A 22,829-nucleotide genomic window follows, 5' to 3' on the forward strand; every position below is an offset into this window, starting at 1 on the left:
AGGCTGTGGAAACAAACTGTTAGCCAGCCATGGCTTGATCACAGTGCTATAAATGTGCTTTCAATTGGGCTGCTACGTGGTGTCACCTTGCACCGGCCCGGAGAGGGGACTTGAGCTAAGCTACATGAAAATGGATGGACCCTCACTAACTTCACATAGACTTGAATCTCCTACCTAACTTCTTAGATAATAATAATAATAACAATAAAAAGGTGACCAAAGTGACAGGTACATGCAGGGGTAAGTGTGTGGCACACAACGTAACCTACCTCAGAGAAAGCATTTTAAGGACAGTGCTATACGTGCCTGAGGGGCCTGCTGCTGCACTCTGATTAGGTGTTGCTGCACTTTGTTGTTCTGTGGGGGAAAACACATTCTTAAGCTTCAGGAAATAAATGAACGGTTTTAACGTGCTTTCAAACAGAAAGAAAGTGTTTGGACATGAATTGATTTATTTCAATTATAGCCTTGCTTATTCAGTTAACCTTAATTAAATCCAGCGTTGCCACAAATGTAAAAATACAGAGATGTGAACGTCAACGAGAAATAGAAATTACCCCCACAGTTTATAACGTCGCCATTTCCCGGCCTGGTCGGGAGGAGAGCAGGCCCCGCCGCTGGGTGCAGGTGACGGCTTTGCTGCCCTTCAGGACTCCTCGCAGTCGGTTTGACGTGAGGAGAAGGGTGATTTCATGACTCCTCGCAGTCGGTTTGACGTGAGGAGAAGGGTGATTTCATGACTCCTCGCAGTCGGTTTGACGTGAGGAGAAGGGTGATTTCATGACTCCTCGCAGTCGGTTTGACGTGAGGAGAGGGGCGATTCCCCATGGCCGGGCCTGCTCCTACCTACCCAACCCTGCCACACGCAGCGGCCCTTGGGGACACGGTACATGTGGGGGGCCTGGCTCGAACCCTTTGCAATCTGTGGGAAAATCCCCACTGACATCACTGAGTTTTGGCACGTGGCTGGGGCCTCAGTAACTTCCTTATTTCCCACTCCTTCACAGGGGATATCCCTAGCTGTATCGGGACAGATGCGAACATAAGTCTTATCCACTGCTATCCTGTATGGGCAATTTTTCCAAAAGTGAATGAATCAACTGCTTCCTTTTACCCACAACACCTGGCAGACTGTTAGCTGAAAAGCTGAGAAAGTGTCGTTTTGTTTGTGCGCCAATTTACATTATTCTGCAGATCTTTACATATTTTTAGTTCCCCGTGAGAAAACAGAACCAACTGAAGCTGACTGGCAAAGGAAATGTGCGCTTCATTTTTTTCCCTCCCGCCTGGTTTCTTAATGTAACTGCCAGTTTCTTATTTCACTTCTGTAGAGCTATGTGCCTCCATTTGAAACTTCTGATGATCAGTCTATTTTCATTCTCCCTCTGTCATAAATTCAATCCATATGTCTTAAAACATCTTTTTGTGGCATTAACATGGCAAAGGAAGTGGCCTGGGCTCTGCATTGGAGGCTGCAGTGTATTTAGCAACTTTTTGGGTTTGCATGTATCCCTCCTGGTAGCTCTTCAAGCCTCAGCTTCCTAATTATTCAGGTTACAGAGGGGGTTGGCAGAGTCTTCTCCATTAGCTAACAGTAACGTACAGTGAAGAAGCACAACATGGTAAATCGTTCTCTTATCCTCAAAACGTGCAGGAAGTTTTTGATGTAATCCTTGGCTTTGCCACCAAGCAGGATGTGGAGAGGATGTGAAAAGGGTAGAAGAGATCGATTCAGTCTAAAATTTCAAAAGAAAGCGTCGAGACAAAGGAACAAAGGTCTTTCCCAGGGTGCTGCCGTTCAGCTGGCGGGTGGGTTTGACAAGAGTTCACAGCACCTAAGTGACAGGAGGTCACTGCAGCACGAACGGATAATTTCCGCATCCAGCACGGAGCAGGGAGGGGAAGGTAATGCAGGTCTGAACTGAACTGTGTTGGATGCCTGCGTGCTCATGGAGGTTAAAAATAGCAGGAGAGGCTGGGGCGGGCGAGGAGAACGGGAAGATGTGGATTCCAGGAGTCCTGGTGGGAATCAGAAAAAGATCAGGCTTGGGCGGTATTGCTGGGATTGGGCGATAGACTCGTGATTTAAAAAGTGGTAGCCCCAGCCTCGGTCACATATCCGTGCTCCCCATCTGGAAAAAAATAAGTCATGGAAAGCATGGCCAAGGGGAGGCAAGTGGCTCTGCCCCTTTTGGTGGCAGCTTTCCTAATAACTGTATGTCAGGTTTTTGTAGTGCCCTCGGTCTTTGCTCATACCCAGCTCACACAAACAGCCTCTAATCTGTTAGCGATGCAGAAGGGGTTGTAAGGATGTGCACCAAGTGAGCAGGGATCCTGGTCACAACTGTCAGTCTGTTTGCATGTCACTAGCACGATTCAATGACTATGCATTAAGGCTCATGTTTGGGGGAAAAAAAAGGAACAACAGAATGGCTCGACATATCCTGAAGGACGGAAGGAGAGGATGTGGTGAATACATGTGTGCAATATAATTACCTTTCTAATCTAACTCTCTGAGCAAAGTGGGTGTCATTTATGGAGGTGAAAATGTAGTCAACCTCAAAACTTGTAGGCGTAGTTTGGCACAACCAGAGGTTCACACATGCAGAAACCACAATCTACACATTTGAAACTGCACACAGGTTCAAAGCATTGGCATAACCCGTGGTCTTATTTTCAGAGCTGCAAAGACTGCAGCTACTCTTTACCTTTGATGGACTTGAGGTTATCTCCCACCCCTAAAAATCAGCCTCTTATATCTAGCAATCTGCATACAGCTGCTCAAAAGCAACCTGCGTGCGCACAGCCAAGTTTTTATATAAACAGTATCAGAGACTCCACTGAAGCTTTTCATGTAGTTTTATCTCAAGTGTAATTTGTTTCTAGTTTTTACAGGCTGTAGAAACAACCAGCGTTACTCCCTCGAGCCCAGTTGCCCCGCTTCCCTCGTTCCAACAGCATTTACAGCGCTCTTTGATTTGTTTGAACCGTTCTGGAGAGCTCGAGCCTGCTGACCGATCAAGGAGCCAGGCTGGAGTCTCCCCTCGCGTTCCCGCTCCCGCCGTTCCGTGCTGACCTGCTCTCTGCTCTCCCCCCAGGTGTGCTGTCCCTGCCCGCCTCCTTCAGCCCCTACCACGACGGCGCCGCGTGCGGCGACGGGCGCGCGGACGCCTATGCCCAGCTGGAGCTCCGGACCCTCGAGCAGGCCCTGCTGGCAACCTGCGTGGGAAGCATCTCCGAACTGAGTGAGTGGGGCTGTCGCCGGGCCGGGGCGGGAGAGCTGGTCCCGCGCTACCGAGGGCAGTGGGAGTGCTGCCCGTGTTTACAGTGCGAGCAGTGTTTGGCCAACGTTGCGCAAGATTTGATTGTCTGATGGCGCCGTTTATGAAAATCAGGCTGTTTCATTACTTTAATTCACCTTGGAGATTTTTAAGATGTGGTTTTTCTAGCCCTGTGGTATGTAGTGGTACTGGTGCCAAGGGAAGACGGGTGCTTCTGCCTGGGTACGTGCGGAGGTTTTCTGTGCCGTGATGGAACGGAGCAGTGACACCTCCCTCGGGCCGCTGCAAGGCTTCTCCTTTAGTGGTTCTGCGGCGGAAAAGTCCAGGGCGCAGGATACTCAAGGGAAAGCTATTCGGTTACGTAATGGCAACTGCGCAAAAAATACCTAACAGCAGCTCAGTAACAAAAACTCCTGTCAACATTTCGTTTTTAATGCTGACCAAATAAAACGCTCCAGACCTAGACTACTTATAAAGCTCCTTTAAGGTAAACAAGAATGATTTGTGTTTTCCTGGTCCACTTCATCCTTGCAACATTGCTGCTGGCATTACTCTGCCATCTGAATGCTAATGAATGTCAGGGGCCAGCAAGGAGTTTGTGAGTTTTGCCATTTATTTTGCAACCTGCCTCAATTTAAGGTTTTCAAAATCCTTTAACACACCTCTATTTATCCTGGAGCACAAGAGAACATTTGTAGCATGGGGCTGTGATTGAATACAGCTTCCTCTCTCTCTTCCCAGTCCCTGCTTTGGCTCTGCTTCTGGTCATTATATCTAGTGAATAGATTTCCTGATACAGTTGCCTACAGATCTATTTATTTATTTATTTATTTGAAAAGTTACTGCACATTGCCAAGGAAATGGAGTGAGTGAGTGTACAAGGGAGAAGGAACTTTATTCTGTGCTGGAAATTTAAATTCCAGATGCATGTCTTTTGTAATCATGCAGGCTTCTGTGTGGGTACCCATGCTAGAGGTTTCATGGTATCCTTGTAAAATTTTGGGATTTTAGAGGAAGATTTGGGAGCTAACAAGGTAGAAAGGCAGAAATATTAGAAGGTTTTTCCATTTCAAAGTGGGTCCTTAAGCTGGATTTACTATACATGGTAAAGTGGTGTGGTTTTATGTTGCAAACTGAAATTTTAGCACTCCGGCTATCTGAACCACTAACGATGTTGCAGTGTTTAGACTCACAGTAGCTTTGTAGAGGTTTCTTCCTAACCTGTGTAACACCAGTACGCCACGGAGTCACCTGGAGATTGCTTGTCTCTTGCCATTAGACATACATGAACAGACAGTTTTTCAGAGGGAGGTGGAAATAATTCATATTTCACATGGTAAGTTCAGGGCACTCTCTCAGGAACCAGTTTGGAGATGGGGGTGACTATTTCAGTCCCATCCTTTCCCAGTATTGTGGCTGTGGGACACAATGGAGCAATGTTTCCTGTGAGACTTTCAGGGGGCTGCAGAACATAAAGCAACAGAGGATTCTCCCAAGGAAAAAACAGACCCCAGCTATGTATAGCGATCTATAATAGTCATCCCCACCAGCGGGATGGCAGCCACACTGCGTAAAGATGTCGTGTCTGACGCCTTCGCTGCAAAGCTCGCGTAGGGTTTACGATGCACCACAACAAAAGGAGAGCAAACAGGGTGTGCCCAGAGCAAGCTCCTTACACAAACGCCAGCCCTGTGTGACTAAAGGCTCCCTGCATAGCAGCTGCCTCGTAGTCGCTGCAGCTTTGCAGTCCTTTCCTTGGAGAAATCGTGTAACCCAGGCCTCCTCCTTCCCCTGAGCCGCAGGTACTCGGGCACAGAGACAGCTTTGCTGGAGTTCAAAGACAGCAAGCACTGAGCAGCTCAGAAAGCCCCTGCACCGTGAAGCCTTTAAGGCTCCGGGCAGATTCTTGGCATCGCTTGTGTCAATAGGCATGGTAAGACAGGCTTTCTAATAAGACAGTAAGGTTATTCTGGAGAAACCTGCAGCTAAAGTGAGAATGAAAGCAGCAGACCCCTAGAAGAAGAGGTTTCTACACTGCACATAACACCCTTAATCTACCCTAGCTACCTGGTTAGGAGGATAGAAACTGGTAACACTTTAGAAAGAAAGGATAGCAATCTCACAAACATAAAATGGTGTAGCTGGAGACCAGAGCAGAGTGTTTGTATTGGTGCCACTTGCTTTGCACTGCATACACTATTCTCCCAGCGCAGGCAACAACCACTTTATAAAGCTCTCAGTAGTTCTTTTGAGGCAGACAAGAAACTGGTAGCACATGATTGAAAAGAGGAGAAAGATGACATTGAAACAGGATGGAGAAAACACTTGTAAATCTACCATTATGATAGCATGGTGATTGAGAGGTGTTTAGTTCTGCATTTTCCAACTAATAACTTGTCCTTTGAAAGAAAGTTAAATTTTCCTTATAATAGCCTGCAAAGAGGCAACTTGAGGGCAGCTGTTGGCTTAGTGGAGTATAAAAAATATTTGCACACAAAGGGCAGTTCTCTGAGCTGTCAGAGATTTTATTTAGCTGAAAAAGTGTGTTTTAAAGTATCGCGATGAATAGCCAAGTGACGCTTTTGCGCTCTCTCTGCAGGCGATTTGGTATCGCGAGCAATGCACCACATGCAGTGCCTCAACACCCTGCGCCCGGGCATGAGCCCCGTTCGGCAAACGCGGCAGCAGCAGCCCATCTCCTGGTCTCCTGATGCTCTCCACACCCTCTACTACTTCCTACGCTGTCCACAGATGGAATCCATGGAGAACCCCAACCTTGACCCTCCAAGAATGACCCTCAATAACGAACGGTACGTAGCATGGGCAACTGCTAGTGCTCAGAAAGCTGTGCTAAGGAGGTCTCGTTTTGTAGAGTAACTGCGTGTGCATGAGCATCTCGGGTAGTTTTGCAGGATGCTACCCACAAGGCATCAGTTATTCCTGCAGTCAGGCCAGACTACATTGTCAGCCTTGCCAAGTTTATGAAGCCTTGGAATTGGAACTGGAAAGTGAGCTGTTTTTTCATACAGTCTTTCCAAGCGAGGCATATACTGTGTGTTGCCAACAAGGCTCGTCTAGAGACGCTGCCAAAAGTACATGTGGTTGCCTAAAGCAGTAGAGACCTTACCAAAGAAAATGCTACCTTCTGAATAGCTCCAATTAATGATTGCCATCATTCTTGGTAAGAAGCACGTCATTTGCTCCAGAGAATTTTGGAGGAATTTACAACCATTTTTCTTAAGGATTACTTCAGTTGATGTTATATGTCTGGTATATAAAGAAATTTGTATGTGAAGCCAATAACTAAATAGAATATTCAGTGGATCACCCTACTTTCTGCCAGCGTCATACCTGACTCTAAAAGTAGGGCCATTATTAGAACTCGTTGGAAATTTTCCAGCAGGGTATTTTTTTTTTTGTTAGAAACCTCCCCAGTTTCCTTCCTGCCCAGCTCCTTGGCAGTCTGCCTGACTGGTGGGAGCTGAGAGCCTCGGAGCCCTGGCCACAAGTTGAGTTCCTTGATGGGTCAGGCAGACCCCGTTGTCGTGCTCGGTAGCTCCAAGGCCGATGGATAAGCCAGCTGCCCTGCACTTGTGTTGTGAGGGGCCCAAACCTTTCAGGACGGTTGGGATTCCCCCAGTTTGAAATAAAAACCTGTTTTTGTGTTTATTTCAGAGGTTTTACTTGAATGGCAATTCTGGTTTCTGACTAATATGTTATAATATTTATGCTAGCTTACTCTTTGGGTTTCCTTTAGTCTGCTGGATAGCAGGCAGATGACTGCGTTTGGGAAGTGTCACTGTGTAGTGAGGTGTTGAAGCCTGTGGTGGAGGCTGCATGCTCAAAACAAGAAGGCAGGGTGCTTGTCGCACAGGTGAGCGGGTAAAAAGCTTTTCTGTGGGGTTCTAAATTACGTGTTTCTTCTTACCTTCTTCAGCTTTAGTGCACTTGGCCCTTGCTTTTAAAGTTGGTATAAAGCGGCAGCCCGTTGCCTGGGGTCAGCAGGCCTGAGTGCCTGTTACAGCTGCATTCTGCACTGGGGACGTGGATGGTGGCTTCATAGCCAAAGCCCGCTAGTCAGGAACGAGGAGACCCCATGACAGTAAAACTGGACTGAACTGTCTTCTTTTAAGCTGAATTTCCAGGCCAGAGTGTAGAAGAATGGACTGGACAAAACACACCTATAAAACTTCAATTTTGGTGAGTTACTTTAGGCTAAGGAAAGCTAGATGATTCTGTGATTGATAAGGAAAAACATACAAAAGGGTCACAATTAAGTTGCCTTTTCTGCCTTCACATTTTCCATGACTGGTCTATGTGGCTACCTCCAGCAGTCCTAGCACAATACTGTTTATCTTTTATTTATATTTGCACGCTGCACAAAAAGAGTTTTTATGGGGCCAGCTCCTGTTAAGTGCCATGTGCCACTAGCTGTCACAGTTGCAGGGTTAAGGCTCATAGGCAGTTTGTATCAGAAATGTAGGTTAAGCTTTCCTTTTGGTTTGCATTCTTTTCAATATGCTCTCAGTGTGATACTTTACTGAAGCTACTTGTCTCATACAGTGAGGATAATAAGTTAAATCACAAGTGCAGTTATCTCTCCAAATGCTCCCAAACAATCTTCTTGCTCTGTTCATTGAACTTTTCTTAAAAAGCAGGCTACAGTTCTATTTTCTTTTAAAGTCAGTACTGGATTCCCCTAACAGCTGTTGTAAGGGAAACTTCTGCTGTTTTTTTTCTGACCAATACTTAGCTGTAAAGGAAATGAAAGGGGATATGCTAAAATAGAGCAAAAACATTAGGGAAAAAATCAGAACATGAGGACTATCAGGTTAAACAATTGGTTTTGAAAAGTTTATGGAATCTAGGAATTAAATTAATACTGCCCAATCAGCTCTATCCATATTATTTAGCATAGCCAGTGGGCTGCATATTGCTAGGAGCACTTTATATGGGAGGTTGTTTACTCTTTCCTAGCTCAAGAGAGAAGACAGCTGAGGCTACATGTAGGATACCAGACTCATGGCGTGATAGATGAGGGCACTGAATCACCTACCCTGGCTTGGCAAAGCTGAGCAGACAGGTATTTTATCCTTTTCTGAGCTGTGCTAAATCAGCTGCAAACTCTACATTGCTCTGCTGCGCGTATATGTTCTCTCTGGAATATGCTTGTGATGTGCACTGCAATCCCAGTTTATTTTCACCTGAAAAAATCTCACTCACAAACAAGGATGGTCGCACCTGACCTATCCTGCTTCACTTCCGAGGCTGCCGTATAAATCTGCTGGTACTGAATAACGATCTGAAGCTTTGCAAAAAGGGGGATGACTAGCAGACCTGCAAAATGGTAAAAACCCTATCCTGATTTTTGGGGAGATCTGTGATCCAGGTTGCTGCAGTGGAAATTGCAGTTGTTAGATACATCTGGACATCTGACAACCTATTATCTATTCCACCTTGTATTGTCTGTTTTCTGCATGTCATGCTGCAATGCCAAGTGCTGTGAGTGACAGCAATGTAAAATCTGGAAGATCTTCAGTATGTTCCCCTCCAACATTAAGGCAAGTACAGAATTTGAGTTTTGAAACCATCTCTACTGCATACTGTGAGGCCTGGGCTGCCAGAAAGGCCTTTTAAACACCTAGCCAAGCTTGTGAGCAGCAGCAGGTTGTATGCACACACTTACAGCTAGGTATGCAAGGCACCCCGATGAGCAGGGCCAGCTCAAACTCACGTAAAGCTGTGGATCTTATCCATGCTAAACACTAGGGCAACTAAAACGGTAACAGCCTGCAGGAATGTTGATCTGTAGAACGTTCTAGAGTAATTTTGGGCTTGCCCCACATCAGTTTCTGCAGATCAGTAATGTCAGAGCTTTCTGAGCTATCCAAGTTGCAGGCATGCCAAGCTATACACATTGTCCGAGCTTGCTAATGCATTATTGTATTCCAAATGTCAGTGAGTGTAAAACAGTTTGCATCAATGGGAGCAGACAGACTGTATCCATCTGACTCTGACATTGAAAATCCAGTAAAACGATAGTAAAATACCAAAGCTGAATGATGTTGGCCAGCCAACAGTAAAATCTGGGACTTCCCAGTTTGACAGAAATTCACTGCTTTCAATCTGGAAAAGCTGTGTACACTGTAGAAAGCCAACTACAACTGCACAGGGGGCCACCTCATAATGAGAAGAAAAATCTCTATTTTCTTTTTCAGGCATAGGGGCCTGGAATGCTTCCTCAGATCTTGCTGCTTCCTCGAGGAGTCTGTTTTGGGCAGGAGTGTAGAGGAGCCTAGAATCGCTTGCTTTGTGCCTTGCTGCTCTGAAGTCCTTCAGAAAGGCTGTCAGTCCCTCTGCTTTCAGGTGCTTTTATCTACGAAGTTCAAAAGGGACCTAAAATTTTCTTCCTTCAGACAACAGTTCTCTCATTACATCTGTCACCTCCTGTGATCAGGAATCCATGAATAAGGAAGCACAAACCACATTCTTCAGTAGGGCCATGCAGAAGAGATGGATCAGTGCCTACTCTCCTGCGCTGCGTTAGCTGGGCAGCAGGTAGGAGCTGAGCAGCCACTACTGGTGCCTTTTTCTGTGGTCTCTTTCCAGCAATGCCTGCTCTAAAATATTATTTATTGGAGAAGGATGGGAAATGCAGCCGATGCTGCCAGTAGAAAGACTGTAGCTCTTTCATGCAATATTTGAGCATTATTTGCTCAAATGATGTATTCTTGATGTATTTAAACAGACATTAGCTAAAATACATGATATTTGTCTTGTGTGGCAAATAATCCAAATTTACACTGTATTGGAAACAGAGATGGATCAAAGTTAGTAATTCCTGATGCAGTGTCAGAATATTGTCCAAGCATCCCTTAAACCAATGGTCCTCAGCTCTACATCTCAGCCTTTTATACTCTTAAATTCAAATAGTCAGATCTGAAGACTCAAGACTTAAAGCAGTTCCAGATTTAGTGAGGCTGTGGTGTTATGCCCTTATTTTATATGTCATACTTTTTAAAATTCAGTCTGGCTCATTTCCCTATGAAGTTTCGTGCAGTGGTTGAAACAAATAGAGAACCCCCATGTTTTGGTTATTCCTAAATTACCAAAGTGCCCGCCTAATGAAGGTAGCAACCCCATCTTATTTTTAAATTTCTTATTTTGATCTTGCTTAGTACCTTTTATTTGATGATCTCTAGGTCATCTGCGTTCAGAAAATGTCTGGCACGTTAGATGTTCATCTAAAATGGCTTCTGACGTGGAAGCCATTTTGGATTGGATTGGAAGGATTTGATCACACACAATCCTTCTCATCTGAGAAAGTATATAGCTATATCAAGTCATCTTAAACAGAATGCTAACAACCTGGTTACTAGCACGAACTGCCCACAGAAAGTCGAGCGTGGTTGTGCACGGACACCCACCCGGTGGAGCAGGACGGGCGACCAGGAGTAACCTGCACAGCCTGCTGCTGAGGCCTGTTCGCGTGTTCAGCCTCACCGGGACGTGTCGCTACTTTCAGAGCTAGTTAAGGCTTTTAAGGAAAAATGTTTTCTCCAGATGGATATTTCCAGACTCTCACTGATGTGTCATGGGGCTTTTTTCCCCCCTTTTCTTTTCGAAACTGCAGGTTATGGAATTTTATTAAGTGCAATAGCTATATCATAGTCTGCCTTTTAGATTTATCCATGTGATTATCTTTCCTAATTCAGATATTTGTCTGAATTCTTTTCTTTTACGGCCATATCCTGTTGGTATTGTGGCTCATCGAGAAGGGAGTTTGATACATTTAACTCAATGAGGTGCGTCTTTGAAAAGCTCCGCAATAAAATAGGTTCTGGGATCTCTTCCCTGAGAAATCTTAGACTGTTGTGTTCTCTCTGCCGCTACCTCCCTGCGCACATGAAATAGCTCCTCTATTTCTCCCCAGAACTAGCACCCTGGTGTATTGGCCTGTAGTTTAAGAAGTCCATTCTCACTGGAGAGCAACATCCAGCTTTACAGTGTGTACAGATAGGTGTAATAAAATATATGGACAAGAAAAGCAGAGACTGATTCAGGCATTTGTCTTGAGAGACAACAATACTATAATCATATATTCATGTTGAACAGTACTTAGATCCACCTTTAATATCCTGTGAGTCAACAGGTTGCTTACAGAAAGACATATATATCCATAAAGCTGTTGCAGTTGCACCCCCGTACAATAATACCATTGATTTTTTTTTTCCAGAACTATTTAAATCTATCTGAAGTTTTAAGATTAAGGAAAACAAAACTAAACCTTACATTGAACTGTGCAATTGTGGCACTGTTTGTCCAGAGCAGGCATAAAAATATGTCTCCCTTCTTAAAAAGCAAAATTCTGGGTTTCCTGTGCTGTTTGCTCTTGATGAAAGATTAATTTGATAGTTTTCTTAATCTACTAATGAATCTATAAACAAATACGCTCCGATTCCTTCAGCAGCAGTGTGGTGAGAAGCTGTTTCCATGTATTTTTGCCTCTGTTCAAGACTTAGGCAGGGTAACGGCAGACTTGGTTGTGATTTTGAGATATTGGTTCACCAGGCAGATGAAATGAATGGCCTTGTTTCGTAGCTACAATCAGCATATAGTATCTGTTGACTCAAATTAAATGTTCACTGGCCATCCAGACCCTGACCTCAGGCAGGATTATGCATGTGCTGAGCCCATGCTAAACAGCTGCACAATATAGCGATATCTTCTATAGTTTGAGAACTGAGAACATATAGCACTTAGCAAGGGGAGTAAGTGACCTTATTGGGCTTGTGGCGAACAACTTTCACCTTCTCTGTGTGGTGACATCCCACTATATACTGCAGTAATAATATCTACCCTCTGATGTCTTAGCGAGAAAAAACACAGACACACTTGTCATCTATCTACTTCAGAGTTGAGTCAAATCCCCATCACTGACTCCTGCGTACGAAGTTCCTGATTCCCCAACTGCAAGGCAATTGGAGATCCGTGCTGAAATGCTTGTTTATGTGTTAATTTTGTGGTGAGGGGTCGGGGGTGTGTGCTCTGAGCACCATAGGGCTGGGGCGTATGTGAGGCGAATAAAAAGAAGCCGTACAGTTAAAGCCAATGGGTAATACACAGTAGTTATGTCCATGTTCCTGGTAATATTCCGATGTTTGCCTGGCGTTGTTGACTGAATTATTGTTAAATTGCATAAGTTTCTAAATAGACCTTTTCTTTGTAGTTTGAAGGTGGTAAAAGTAGAATTTGAGGAATACTTTGCTAGTAGTGAAGAAAATTAATCACAAACCTTGAGGATCAGATTCATCCTCATGCAGCTCTGCTGAAACTGGTACTGCAGCTACTCTGGGTTAATTTATTTTCTGTCTTTATGTTATTTATATAAACAAATGTTGCACAACTTTTTTTTTTTTTTTGAATATTTTTGAAGCTCTGTGTGCCTCGCACCTGGGACTGTCTAGCCTTTCTCCCATATTACTGTCTGTCAGCAATTTGTAGTGGTACTGGAGCGTCTCCAAAGCAGCCGGTATCTTCTGATCTCTCTGTGCTGGAGCAGGGGTGTGGTGCAAAGAGAGATCATGGAAATTTTCTGCAGAACTGCAAGAAAAAACTCACTGTTCACCAAACCGAAGGGCACAGAGTAGCCTTGATGGAAAGTAAGGAGACTCTTCCCACCTCCGTCAATCCCGGCCGCGTAGGGGATGTATCACTGTTGAACAGGAGCATCCGCAGTGAAAGAAATCTTGGTGCTAGTGGCTGTATCTGAAGCCACGTGCCAAAATGCCAGGCCCTTGGGCTGCCTCGCAGCCCTGCTGTTCAACATGGACTGCTTCCCAGTTTAGGACGGGCCGACTTGGATGTCCCCGGTACAAGTGTGTGCAGAGGAATAGCTTATTCTTCATTTTTTATTCTTTAACTGAAGAAAGATGGGGATGGGAAGGAGGAGAGAAAAGGCCACTGCTCCTCTGAGCCTGAAAGCCATGGGCATTGCGGGCCAGAGGAGCAGGAGCAGCAACACCACTGCAACAGCTGGTTTGATGCCAGGCAAATGTTCATGGTACTTGTCATTGCTAATCCACCTCATTTCTGAGCTTGTTTCTCGCAAGCCACAATTATGTTGCTTTGATCCCCAAAGGCTTCAACTGATCCAGCACAATAGGGATGCAGATAAATAAAGCGCTGCAGTGGGGATTAAAGAAGGAGTCTAGGAGAGACACGTGAACGACATTTGCTGATTGTATCTGAAGATTGTTGGTGGATTATGATGGTGCTGCCTACTTTATATTAAAATGTTTTTTAAAAAGAAAAAACATTTAATCCGTTTTGTACAGCTCCTAGTAATTATTAAATACTGCGTTATTATATGAATTGAATGAACATCAGAGCTGTGAATGTACAGGACCAGACCAGACGTTCCAGATGTCCCTTGCAAGCCCAGTGGTTCTCTTTCTTTGGATATGGCCAAGACTTAACCAAACTGCTGCGTTTACCGAGGGCTACAGAACTGTCAGTGATGACAATTCTATACAAACAGGCAAACAAAACAATCAAGGATTTATTGCCTAAGGAACCACGTCCCTGGGAGCCTTTTCTGTAGTTCGCTTTCCTGACAAATGTAATTTAAACTGAAGTACAGATCCTGTTTATTGATTTGCTGATAGTAAAAAATGAGCAAGTTGGAGCAGCAGAAGAAAGACATACTAGTTACATACCCATCAGGGAAAGGAAAATGGAAGGATCTTTGTCATTCCTGTTCCCACTGGTGCTTGGCTTGATAAAACATCTTATAAATGTGTGTAAATACACACAAGTTGAAATACAGAAAAATGTGTTTAAGCATTCAAAGTATACATTTTTTAGTTATTTATGTTCACCTGGAAGGCTGATCAAATACTGGAGCAGGTTTTGTCCAGCTTTGGAGATATTAAACCTGACCTGCCATGGTTCTGGCCAACCTTCTCTGATCATGCTGGTAGAGACACAGTCTTCAATAGGCATCAGCTTGCTAGAACTGGGCAGCAGGCAGCTACCACCTAGCAGGAGAATGATAAAGTGTTTTCCCAGTTTCTGTTGTTCTGTCAAAATGTTATGGAACTATTTTCTGTTTAACAGTGTCTTTGACATAAGCAGTCTATAGCCAGTTTCCCCTGTTCATAGAAATGTTTGAAAACTAAATAAATAATCATGGGCTCTTTTCTTTAGCAATGAAGAGATAATAGCCACTATGTGTCTGCATGTGTGTGCTACCACTCTGCAATTACAGTGACTATAGTTACAACAGTTACTGTAACTACTGTAAAGATTTCAGTGTTAAGTTCTTGGCTTCAGCTCTTAAATTTCCATCTGTTCAGATAAAAAAGAAGGTGTAAGAAAATGTGAGCCTAGCAAGTTAACTGCCAGTGTTTTCCCAGCTGGTACAAGCAGGAATATTTGGTGCCTGCAGGCACCCGCTCTTGTGTGTTGTTTGTTGTTTGCCATTTCACGATGAGAAGCTCGGACAACTCGCTTTAAAAAGGATGGAAAATGAATCCAAGGAAACTTAAAATGAAACTGTTGCAGCCTGTTTTACTAAGAAGAAGGTGTTAGAGAATTGCAGAGATGAATAAGACAAGGTCTGCTGGCCTGTTTTTATTGTTGTGTTGGTGGTGGTGTTTTTTTTTAAGCTTTGGGATTTGGAACAGTGACTGCCTGTTGAAACAGAAGAAAACTGACTGCGAGTCTGATAATCTCTACTTGATTCTTACTAATTTGTTGTTATTTGACATCTGCTTGTCTCCATTTTTTTCTAGGAATAGGGCTTAAAATATAAGGCCATGGTAGTACTGTAGTGCTCCTATAAGTAATATATGTAAGAAAAAGTAACTGAGGATGAGAGGTCCTGAGCGCTACAAAGAATGACGCTGGTGCTGAGCCAACAAGTTTCTTCTTTTTGTTTCCAATTGAAGTTGATATTATTTCCTATTAGACTAAATTACAGACCTTCAGTTGCAGAACTTGCCTGTTTCCTGAGGAAGGAGTGAGCTGCTGCTCTGACAAAGGCCCTGCTAAACAAGAGGCAAAACCCTGAGCTTTTGCTGCGTTACTGCACGTTACTGCACCTTCCTCTCTCAGCACACCCAGCAGAGAGCTAAGAAATGAGCCTTTATGTAAAATGAATGTTTCCAAGGGCAGCTTATGATAACAGCAGCAATCATTCCTTCGCTTTGACCTGTGGGCATTACAAAGCAGCCGTTCCCCGGGGTGGTCCTACATGGTCTGTTGGCTGGTTTCCTTCCAAAGGAGACCTTGGCGCTTGTGCCTGCTGGTCGCACACCTCTGAGCGCAGCTACTGCCATTGCCCCATGGGCACTTAGGAAGCCAAACTGCACTGTTTTTGTGAAAGGCTTTTGTAGTAAATGCTGAACTGACTGTTTTTTTTCTTTCTTTCTTTCTTTCTTTCTTTCTTTCTTTCTTTTTTTTTTTTTTTTTTAACGCGTATCTGCTCTGCAAGGCAAATCCTATTCAAATGAGTTGCATGTCTGAGCTGATTCAGCTCCGATTTGTGGATTTTTCTGGAGCTAAAGAGTGTTGTGTTGATACAACACGTGTTGACGGGTTTGCTCAGAGAGAAGAGAAGCTGAGCTATGTTTTACAGCAGCCCGTTGCAGAGCTTGTAGCTCAGCTCTGCCCCTTGATGCTTGCCTGTGCTCACAAACGTGCCTTAATGGCTGCAGCAGGTTGCTCCAGGACAGATGTTGCACAGTCTCGTTGCTGGTTTGAAGGAAAGCTCTGGGCTCCTGTGGGCAACTCACTTCGCTCTGACTTACCCCTTCAGCAGTGTAGGGTATCCCTCCAGAGAAGCTTGCGGCCCTGCCAAGGTGGCCCCTTCAGAATTGCATGAAGTTACCCCAGCGCTAACGCCACACGCTCAGCAGGTGCCTTGCTGCTCGTGACCGGCACGCGGGCCGCGGCGGAGATGCCTCCTGCAGCACCGCTCGCGCCAGGGAGCCGCGCTGCCTCGCGGGGCGCTGCCGAGGGCTGCACGAGGGAGCTCTCTGCAGAGACATCACCGAAACAGATGTTCCGTGAAGGACTTTCCAGCTGGGTGTCCAGCGCTTCTTTACATATGAAAACTCACACCAGTTTAACTAACTCACCTTGGAAACTTCTAGTTTGCTAACCTCTCTGTGCTGAGACACTCAATATGCCTAATCTTTGCTTAAAGATCTTTGCTTGGATCTTAAATCTTTGCTTGAAGTTAAGTGACCAAACTAACTTAGCAAAGGGATTCACCCAAATCTAGTAATGGAAAACAGGTTGGCTGTGTCTGTACACCTTTATCCATATATTTAGGGCCCGGTGGTACCTGATGGGAAGAAAGGCACGTGGAAATTAGGTTTTTTTGCAAAGACTTGTGTTCCTTCACTACTTTTTTTCTTATCTTTTTTTTTTTTTTTTTTTTAAAAAAAGTAAGAACTCCAAGAGGAAAGATTTCTTATTTCATTGTCCTTTCCCAAGTACGTTTTATTGATTGCTCTTCCTTTGTGTGGAAGAGAGACCTGGGTGTTGATGGGTTCATTCAGGCAGTAGGTAAAGAAGTACTGAGCAGATGAAGGTTCTGAATGATGATATTTTTCCTTTCAATAAGCGAAAGGAAAACAGCTGTAGATGGTGCATTTAGCATCAGAATTGGTGTGTTTGACTGTGTGTCGTTTTTAACAAATCACTCATTGATGCTTCTGTAGTTTTGGATCTGCTTTTTGACAGCAGATTTTGGAAAAGGCTGAATAGAAAAAATATCCTTGTCATTTGGTATTAGGAGCAAAAATTGTCATTTTGTCATGCCAGCCACTAGATAAGTGGCTGATTGCGTGCCTGGGAGTCCTCCTGGCTCCTTGGTGTCCACCGTGCAAAATAAAGCAGACTGAACTGCAGCAAGAGCAAGTTCTCGCTGTGTATAAGTAAACTAACTCTGTTCTCTTGCCCCCACCATGATGTTTGCTTTATCTGTTAATGTGAGACTATTTAAGTGTACCTTTGGGAGAGAGAGATGGGATCACTGATAACTTTGATATGGAGAGTGGGATGAGGGTTGTTTTTTAATCTCCCTCCCAGGCTGTACGGCAGATACCATGGATGTAAACAAACATTGCTGGCTTGTGACTCAGCCCCTTGCAATCTCAGCATGAAATCTGCACCTCTGAAAGGAGGCAGGAGGCAGGACAGAGGAAAACATGAGGAGCTCATGTGTGGAAGTGCTGCCTGTGCCGCGGTGCGTGCGCGCCTCCTGGTCCTGCCAGTGCTCTGGGCACTCTCGCTTCTGCACACTGGTAGCTTGGGGGTGTTTCGCTTCCACAGGCCATTCTTCAGTGCTGGAAATTTCTCTTTTGAACTATTAATTAGGCTTCGGTTTGTGCTGAACAGTAAATGTTTTCCTATTTATTGTGAAAACCCTTTGCTTTGGTCAGGGCCGTCTTTGTTTGGCTGAACCGACTTTTGCCGTTGAAGTGAATGAGCTCGCCCACAGCTGCCCCAGTGTGTTCATCGCGTGTATCTGGCGGCAGCGCTGCGCTCGGGAGCGAGCGCCGGGCAGCTTTCCTCAGCACGGCAGCGCTCTGCAGGCGGGTGCCACAGTGGCCCTGGAAGTGAGTTTCGTGATTCGATCTGGCAGATTGGTGTTGGCTGGAGAATCACCGTATGTTTTTAGCATATGCACGTTGGCCGTTCAGCTTTGAGATCATGGCTAACCAGCCTGTTAGCTCAGTCCGGCCCAGCACTTTGTGGAATTAAGTAGAACGGGCAAAAAGGCCTAGCAGGGCCGCGGGGGATGCCACGGCCCTGCGGAGTGGGGAACCACGCGGGCCCTGGGATATCAGCCTGCAGGTGGCACAGGGGGTTGCCCTCAGCCACTGCAGCTCTCTCAGGGAAGCGTCAGAGCTACCTCTGTGCTCACGGAGCGCCTCAGGAGGAGCGGGGAAGATCCCTGCTCCGCCGGGCCTGTGCTCGGTGCCGCTTGGGGGAAGCGGGAGAGTGACTCGCGTCCTTGGGCCTAACTGCGGCCAGATCACTGCACTTAGAGCCGCCACCTGCAGCCGAATCCGGTCCTCAGCGGCGTTAACTGTTCAACTGCTCTGTAGTTGTTTGATGTCCATCCAGATACAGGAGTTCCCTCTGCCACAGTGTACGCATGCTACAGATATGTTCTTCTGACATTACGCATAGCACGTCCCACAGCAGCAGCCTGGAAAAGGGGGCCTTTTCCCTTTTAGTAAGGCGAAGTTTGTAAAAATACAATTGTAGTACGTTTCTAATGAAATTCGTTACTTTTTTTTAAGTGATCTTGAATTTAGTTTTTACTTTGATTTGCAGTTAATGTGGAGTAAAACTCCTGTGATATTGCACCTCATTTCCTAGTGCAGTTTATTGACAAGGACAGAAAAAGGGTTATTTCTTAGGATTGCTAAGAAATATCATAACTATTGTTTCTAGACTTGAGCTATTCTGGGACCATTTTATATCCTATAAGCAGAGGAAACTGTGAAGGCAGATTGAGTGGAGAAAGGATCCCAATAAATGTAATGTTATCCAGATGTCTTTCGTTCTGTCGGTGTCTGACTGAAGGATAAGTTGCTCACTGTGGAATTTTGTGCCGCAGACCGTCCAGCCAAGGTCTTAGCAGCAGCTTGATAGAGATCCACTGAAAACTGAGAGCTCTTATCTTTTAAAACAAGAGACAGTAATTGTTTTTACGGGAATTCAGAACAAAAACTTTATCTTTGGGCCAATTGGCTGTGATTAAATATCTTGCTCCTTTTCTGTGAGGATCTGGGACTGTCTGCATTGAAAGACGTGGCATTAGTTGAGATGATGAGCCTGGAATCAGATCCAGCATGGTAATTCCCATTTTTTCCTTTCTCTGCGAGTGTGATAGGTTTTTGCAAATTTGGAAAAATGTTTTGAATCTGAACAGACTAGCACCTGACTTAAGCTGGTTGTGTTTTGGGACAAGATGTTGTGTTTTCATAAATCATCATTCCCGTTGTTATTGTATTCATACATAATTATACAGCAGGAGATCAGGAGATTCTTTTTTTTTTTCTCTCTCTCTCTCTCCTGCAGAAGGGATTTTTATCTGACAAGCCTAACTATAGAAATGCCACATTTGCCATATGGACATTTCATGGTTGGTTTTGCCTCAGAGTCTTTTCCCTTCTCCAACTAATCGGGCTCCACAGTACAAGAGGGATGTGGAGCTGCTGGAGAGAGTCCAGCACAGGGCTACAGGGATGATCAGGGGCCTGGAACATCTGTCCTATGAGGAGAGGCTGAGGGAGCTGGGCCTGTTCAGCCTGGAGAAGAGAAGGCTGAGAGGGGACCTGAGCAGTGTCTATAAGTACCTCAAGGGAGGCAGTGAGGAGGATGGTGCTGGCCTCTTTTCAGTGGTGGCCACCGACAGAACTAGAGGTAATGGCCACAAACTGAAGCATCAAAAGTTCCCCAGGAACTTAAGGAAAAATTTCTTAACAGTGAGGGTGACAGAGCCCTGGAACAGGCTGCCCAGAGAGGTTGTGGAGTCTCCTTCTCTGGGGATCTTCAAAACCCGCTTGGACACAGTCCTGTGCCACGTGCCTGCGTGTGCAGGGGGGTTGGACTAGATGACCTCTAGAGGGCCCTTCCAACCTTAAGCATTCTATGATTCACACTGTGTTTTCTTTCTGAAGGGGTGCCACAGGGTTTTTTCCCACCTTCACGTGAAGTTCAGAATAACACACCTTCGGGCCACTCTCCTGTGTTTTGCACTGTTTTGCTGCATTTTTGTCCAAAAGAGGGAGAAAAACCACAACAGACTCCGTTCTCCCCCTGAGCACATCTCCATCCTGTTCCCTTGGGTATGGATTTTTTTTTCCGATTGGAGAATATTGCAACAAGCCTATGGATGCAATATTGACAGCCGCTGATGGCGGCAGCCGTGACTGTGAGTCCTTGCGAGGGTCTGCAGTGGTGGCTGCTCCCAGCACCACGTGCTCACCCGGGTTGCGCTGCTCTCTCTTAGGACAGCCCCATGACAAGGAAATTGCACAAAGCCATGATAGTGTTTTTTGGGGAAAACAGAGAGTTTGTGTTCTTGGGCAGCACCAAACTGCTGCGGAAAGTCCAGTCCTTTCACAGGGCTGAATCGGTTCATGTGCAAAATTTAATGAGCTGCCAAATGCTCCTGAATGTCAGAAAGTCTTGGGGAAAATGCACATTACAGAGCATGGCAGAGACAGAAATGTATAGGCAGAAATTCATTTCTTTGGCTTACAGCATCTCCCAGTTAATTTTCCATGAAGATTTCTTCCCTTCCTCCTCCTCCTCCGGTGTTTCTCAGACTGTGAAATGATCAGCGTTTCCCTGGAGGCAGATAGAAGCCCAGGTTAAGGGCCACAGGGATAATAATTGTGTTCATTTTCTGGAAAAAAAGCTACTTAGTGCCTTGAAACCCAGGCTGGCTTTTCATTCGGTTGCTCTCTGTCCGCTCAGATCACGCAGCAGAGCTGCTCATCTGACACGCTGCGAGATAGAGCTGGCCCTGGAGCCTGCCCGCGCGGACAACAGCAAGAAGGGAAATAGATAAACGTAGTAGGAATGGAGAATAGAAAGCCATGCTCAACTAGGAATTTTTATGGAGAAGTAAAGCTTTTATAGGAAGAAGGAAATTGCAATCATTAGTCAATCCTGCTAGCATAATGATTTATCTGACCTGGACAGCAATGAGTGATGGGGTTTGAGACAAGTTGGGATAGCAGCAAGACGAAAACATCCTCCATGCTGCTGCTTTTGCAAACCAAAAGCTCTTTTGGGTCCAGGATAACCAGGCGGTCTGTTGAGCTGTGAGTTTTAAAAACCTTTGGAAATACCTGCCGAGATATATATATATATATATATATATTTTTTTTTTTTCCCTGCTCCTTTCCTTTCCTCCCAAACCAGACATTTCACATTCAAGGTCTGCTTGTGCACGGAGGCCATTTATAGCCCTGGCACGTGGCAGTCTTTACAGAGTGGAAATTTTTCGGAGGTTGTGTCACTTCTGGTGCCGGCCCAGTGGTATTTTTTCCTGGCTGCAGGCAGCCTCCCGCCGCAGCGAGCGGAGCGTGGCCGTCACCCAGGCTGTGCCTCAGCACCTGGTAGCATCATCCGAGCTGAGGCTGCAAAACGGATCGGCCGCGTTCCCCGACCAGCGGCTCCCAGCGTGGAAGTGTCCGGGAAGCCGTGGCGTGACCTGGGCACTTCAAACACTGGTAGATAAGGTCCCCTGGCAAGCGGACATTTCCATTGCTCCTCGCTAAGATGGGAGAATTAAGTTGTCTGCGGGAGGCTGCCCTGTAATGAATTGAGGCCCTGCTTACAAGTCCCGTTATTGGTGAGGGATTTCTACCCGGGCTTGCGCTGCCTACCCTAGTGTGTTCGCACATGAGCACGCACACGTGCGCATACGTGCCCACCTTTGAATATGCGTTTCATGGCCTCGGCTGCTTTCACTGATATGTAGATAATTTTATATTTTCTCTGGAAAATTTTCTCTCCTCTCTGCATCTTATAAAGGGAGCAGGGCCTTCTCCCCCCAGTTCTTTACATTTAGGCATTCAAAAGAGAACAGCTCTTCTCAGGATTAATAAATTTATTATGGGATATGGGAAAGATGTTTTCAATTAGAGCTGGCGTTGCTCAGCCTTGCGGCAGGTATCTTAGGGGAAAAAAAAAGCGCAAATAATTTGCATTCTGGCTGTGTACAGATTTGTTAATTTAGGTCAGGTATCTCTACGTGATGCTCATGGAACGTTCTTTTGCGGTGCATGACAAATTTCTGAGCGTGTCTGCCAGCTGTTGGAGTGGTAATTATGCTCAGCCCCCATCCTGATACGAGATGGTGTGTGTCAGTATTACAATGCCTACATGTTTTATGTACCCTCGGCAGGAATAAGGGCAGTCAGCTAGTCCAGCGTGGCTGACGTTGCCACTGCCGCCATTTTCTCTGTGTCCCGTTATTTCCTTGCGAGCCGTCATGCAGCCCGGATCCTCCCTGCACTGGGTGCTGTAGGGATCAGGAACAGGCCCGTTGCTTTTCACAGTATAACGTGAGGGTCATGTGGGGAGGACTGAGCGAGCCGTGGTGACCGAAGACTCAGATAATCAGGGATATCTCCAGTGCTATTGAGAGGGTTGTGGGGTGGCCTGTACCTACAGGTTATATAGAACAGCAAACACAATTATCATATACGTGACACACCTAAGGGGAGAACCCTCCTGCTCTAAAGCAGAGCGTCAGACCCTAAGAGCACTGCCCGATAGCTAAGAGCAGAGCTAGATCCCTTGTTTTTAGTATGGCCTCATTTCTTGCATTGTAAAATACATCGCACCGAGCCGGAAGGCCCTACGTGGCTCCAGTTTGGCTAAGCAGCCGCTCAGAGCAGGGCTGAGCAGCTGAAGCTGGTCCGGGCTCCGGCGCTTTCCACGCCATCCCAAGGGGCCTTTACCCGGCACGGCGGCGCGCTGTAACCGTGCGGCGTCTCTTCCTTT

The 22,829-nt window shown here is 45.6% G+C and overlaps 1 protein-coding gene across 1 annotated transcript in view; it reads left to right on the forward strand.

Annotated features, from left to right (window-relative positions):
- The window catches only part of ABTB2 (ankyrin repeat and BTB domain containing 2), a 109,455-nt gene that overhangs the window by 73,511 nt on the left and 13,115 nt on the right, over positions 1 to 22,829 (forward strand). Inside the window, exons 2-3 of the mRNA XM_088525772.1 lie at positions 3,099 to 3,245; positions 5,881 to 6,091. Coding sequence (XP_088381898.1) covers positions 3,099 to 3,245; positions 5,881 to 6,091 — 358 coding nt within the window. The remainder of the gene's footprint in view (positions 1 to 3,098; positions 3,246 to 5,880; positions 6,092 to 22,829) is intronic.

Source organism: Tinamus guttatus, unplaced genomic scaffold (assembly GCF_059628265.1).
Source record: "Tinamus guttatus ecotype Peru unplaced genomic scaffold, ASM5962826v1 Tinamus_guttatus_pri_ptg000240l, whole genome shotgun sequence".
Classification (NCBI taxonomy): Eukaryota; Metazoa; Chordata; class Aves; order Tinamiformes; family Tinamidae; genus Tinamus; species Tinamus guttatus.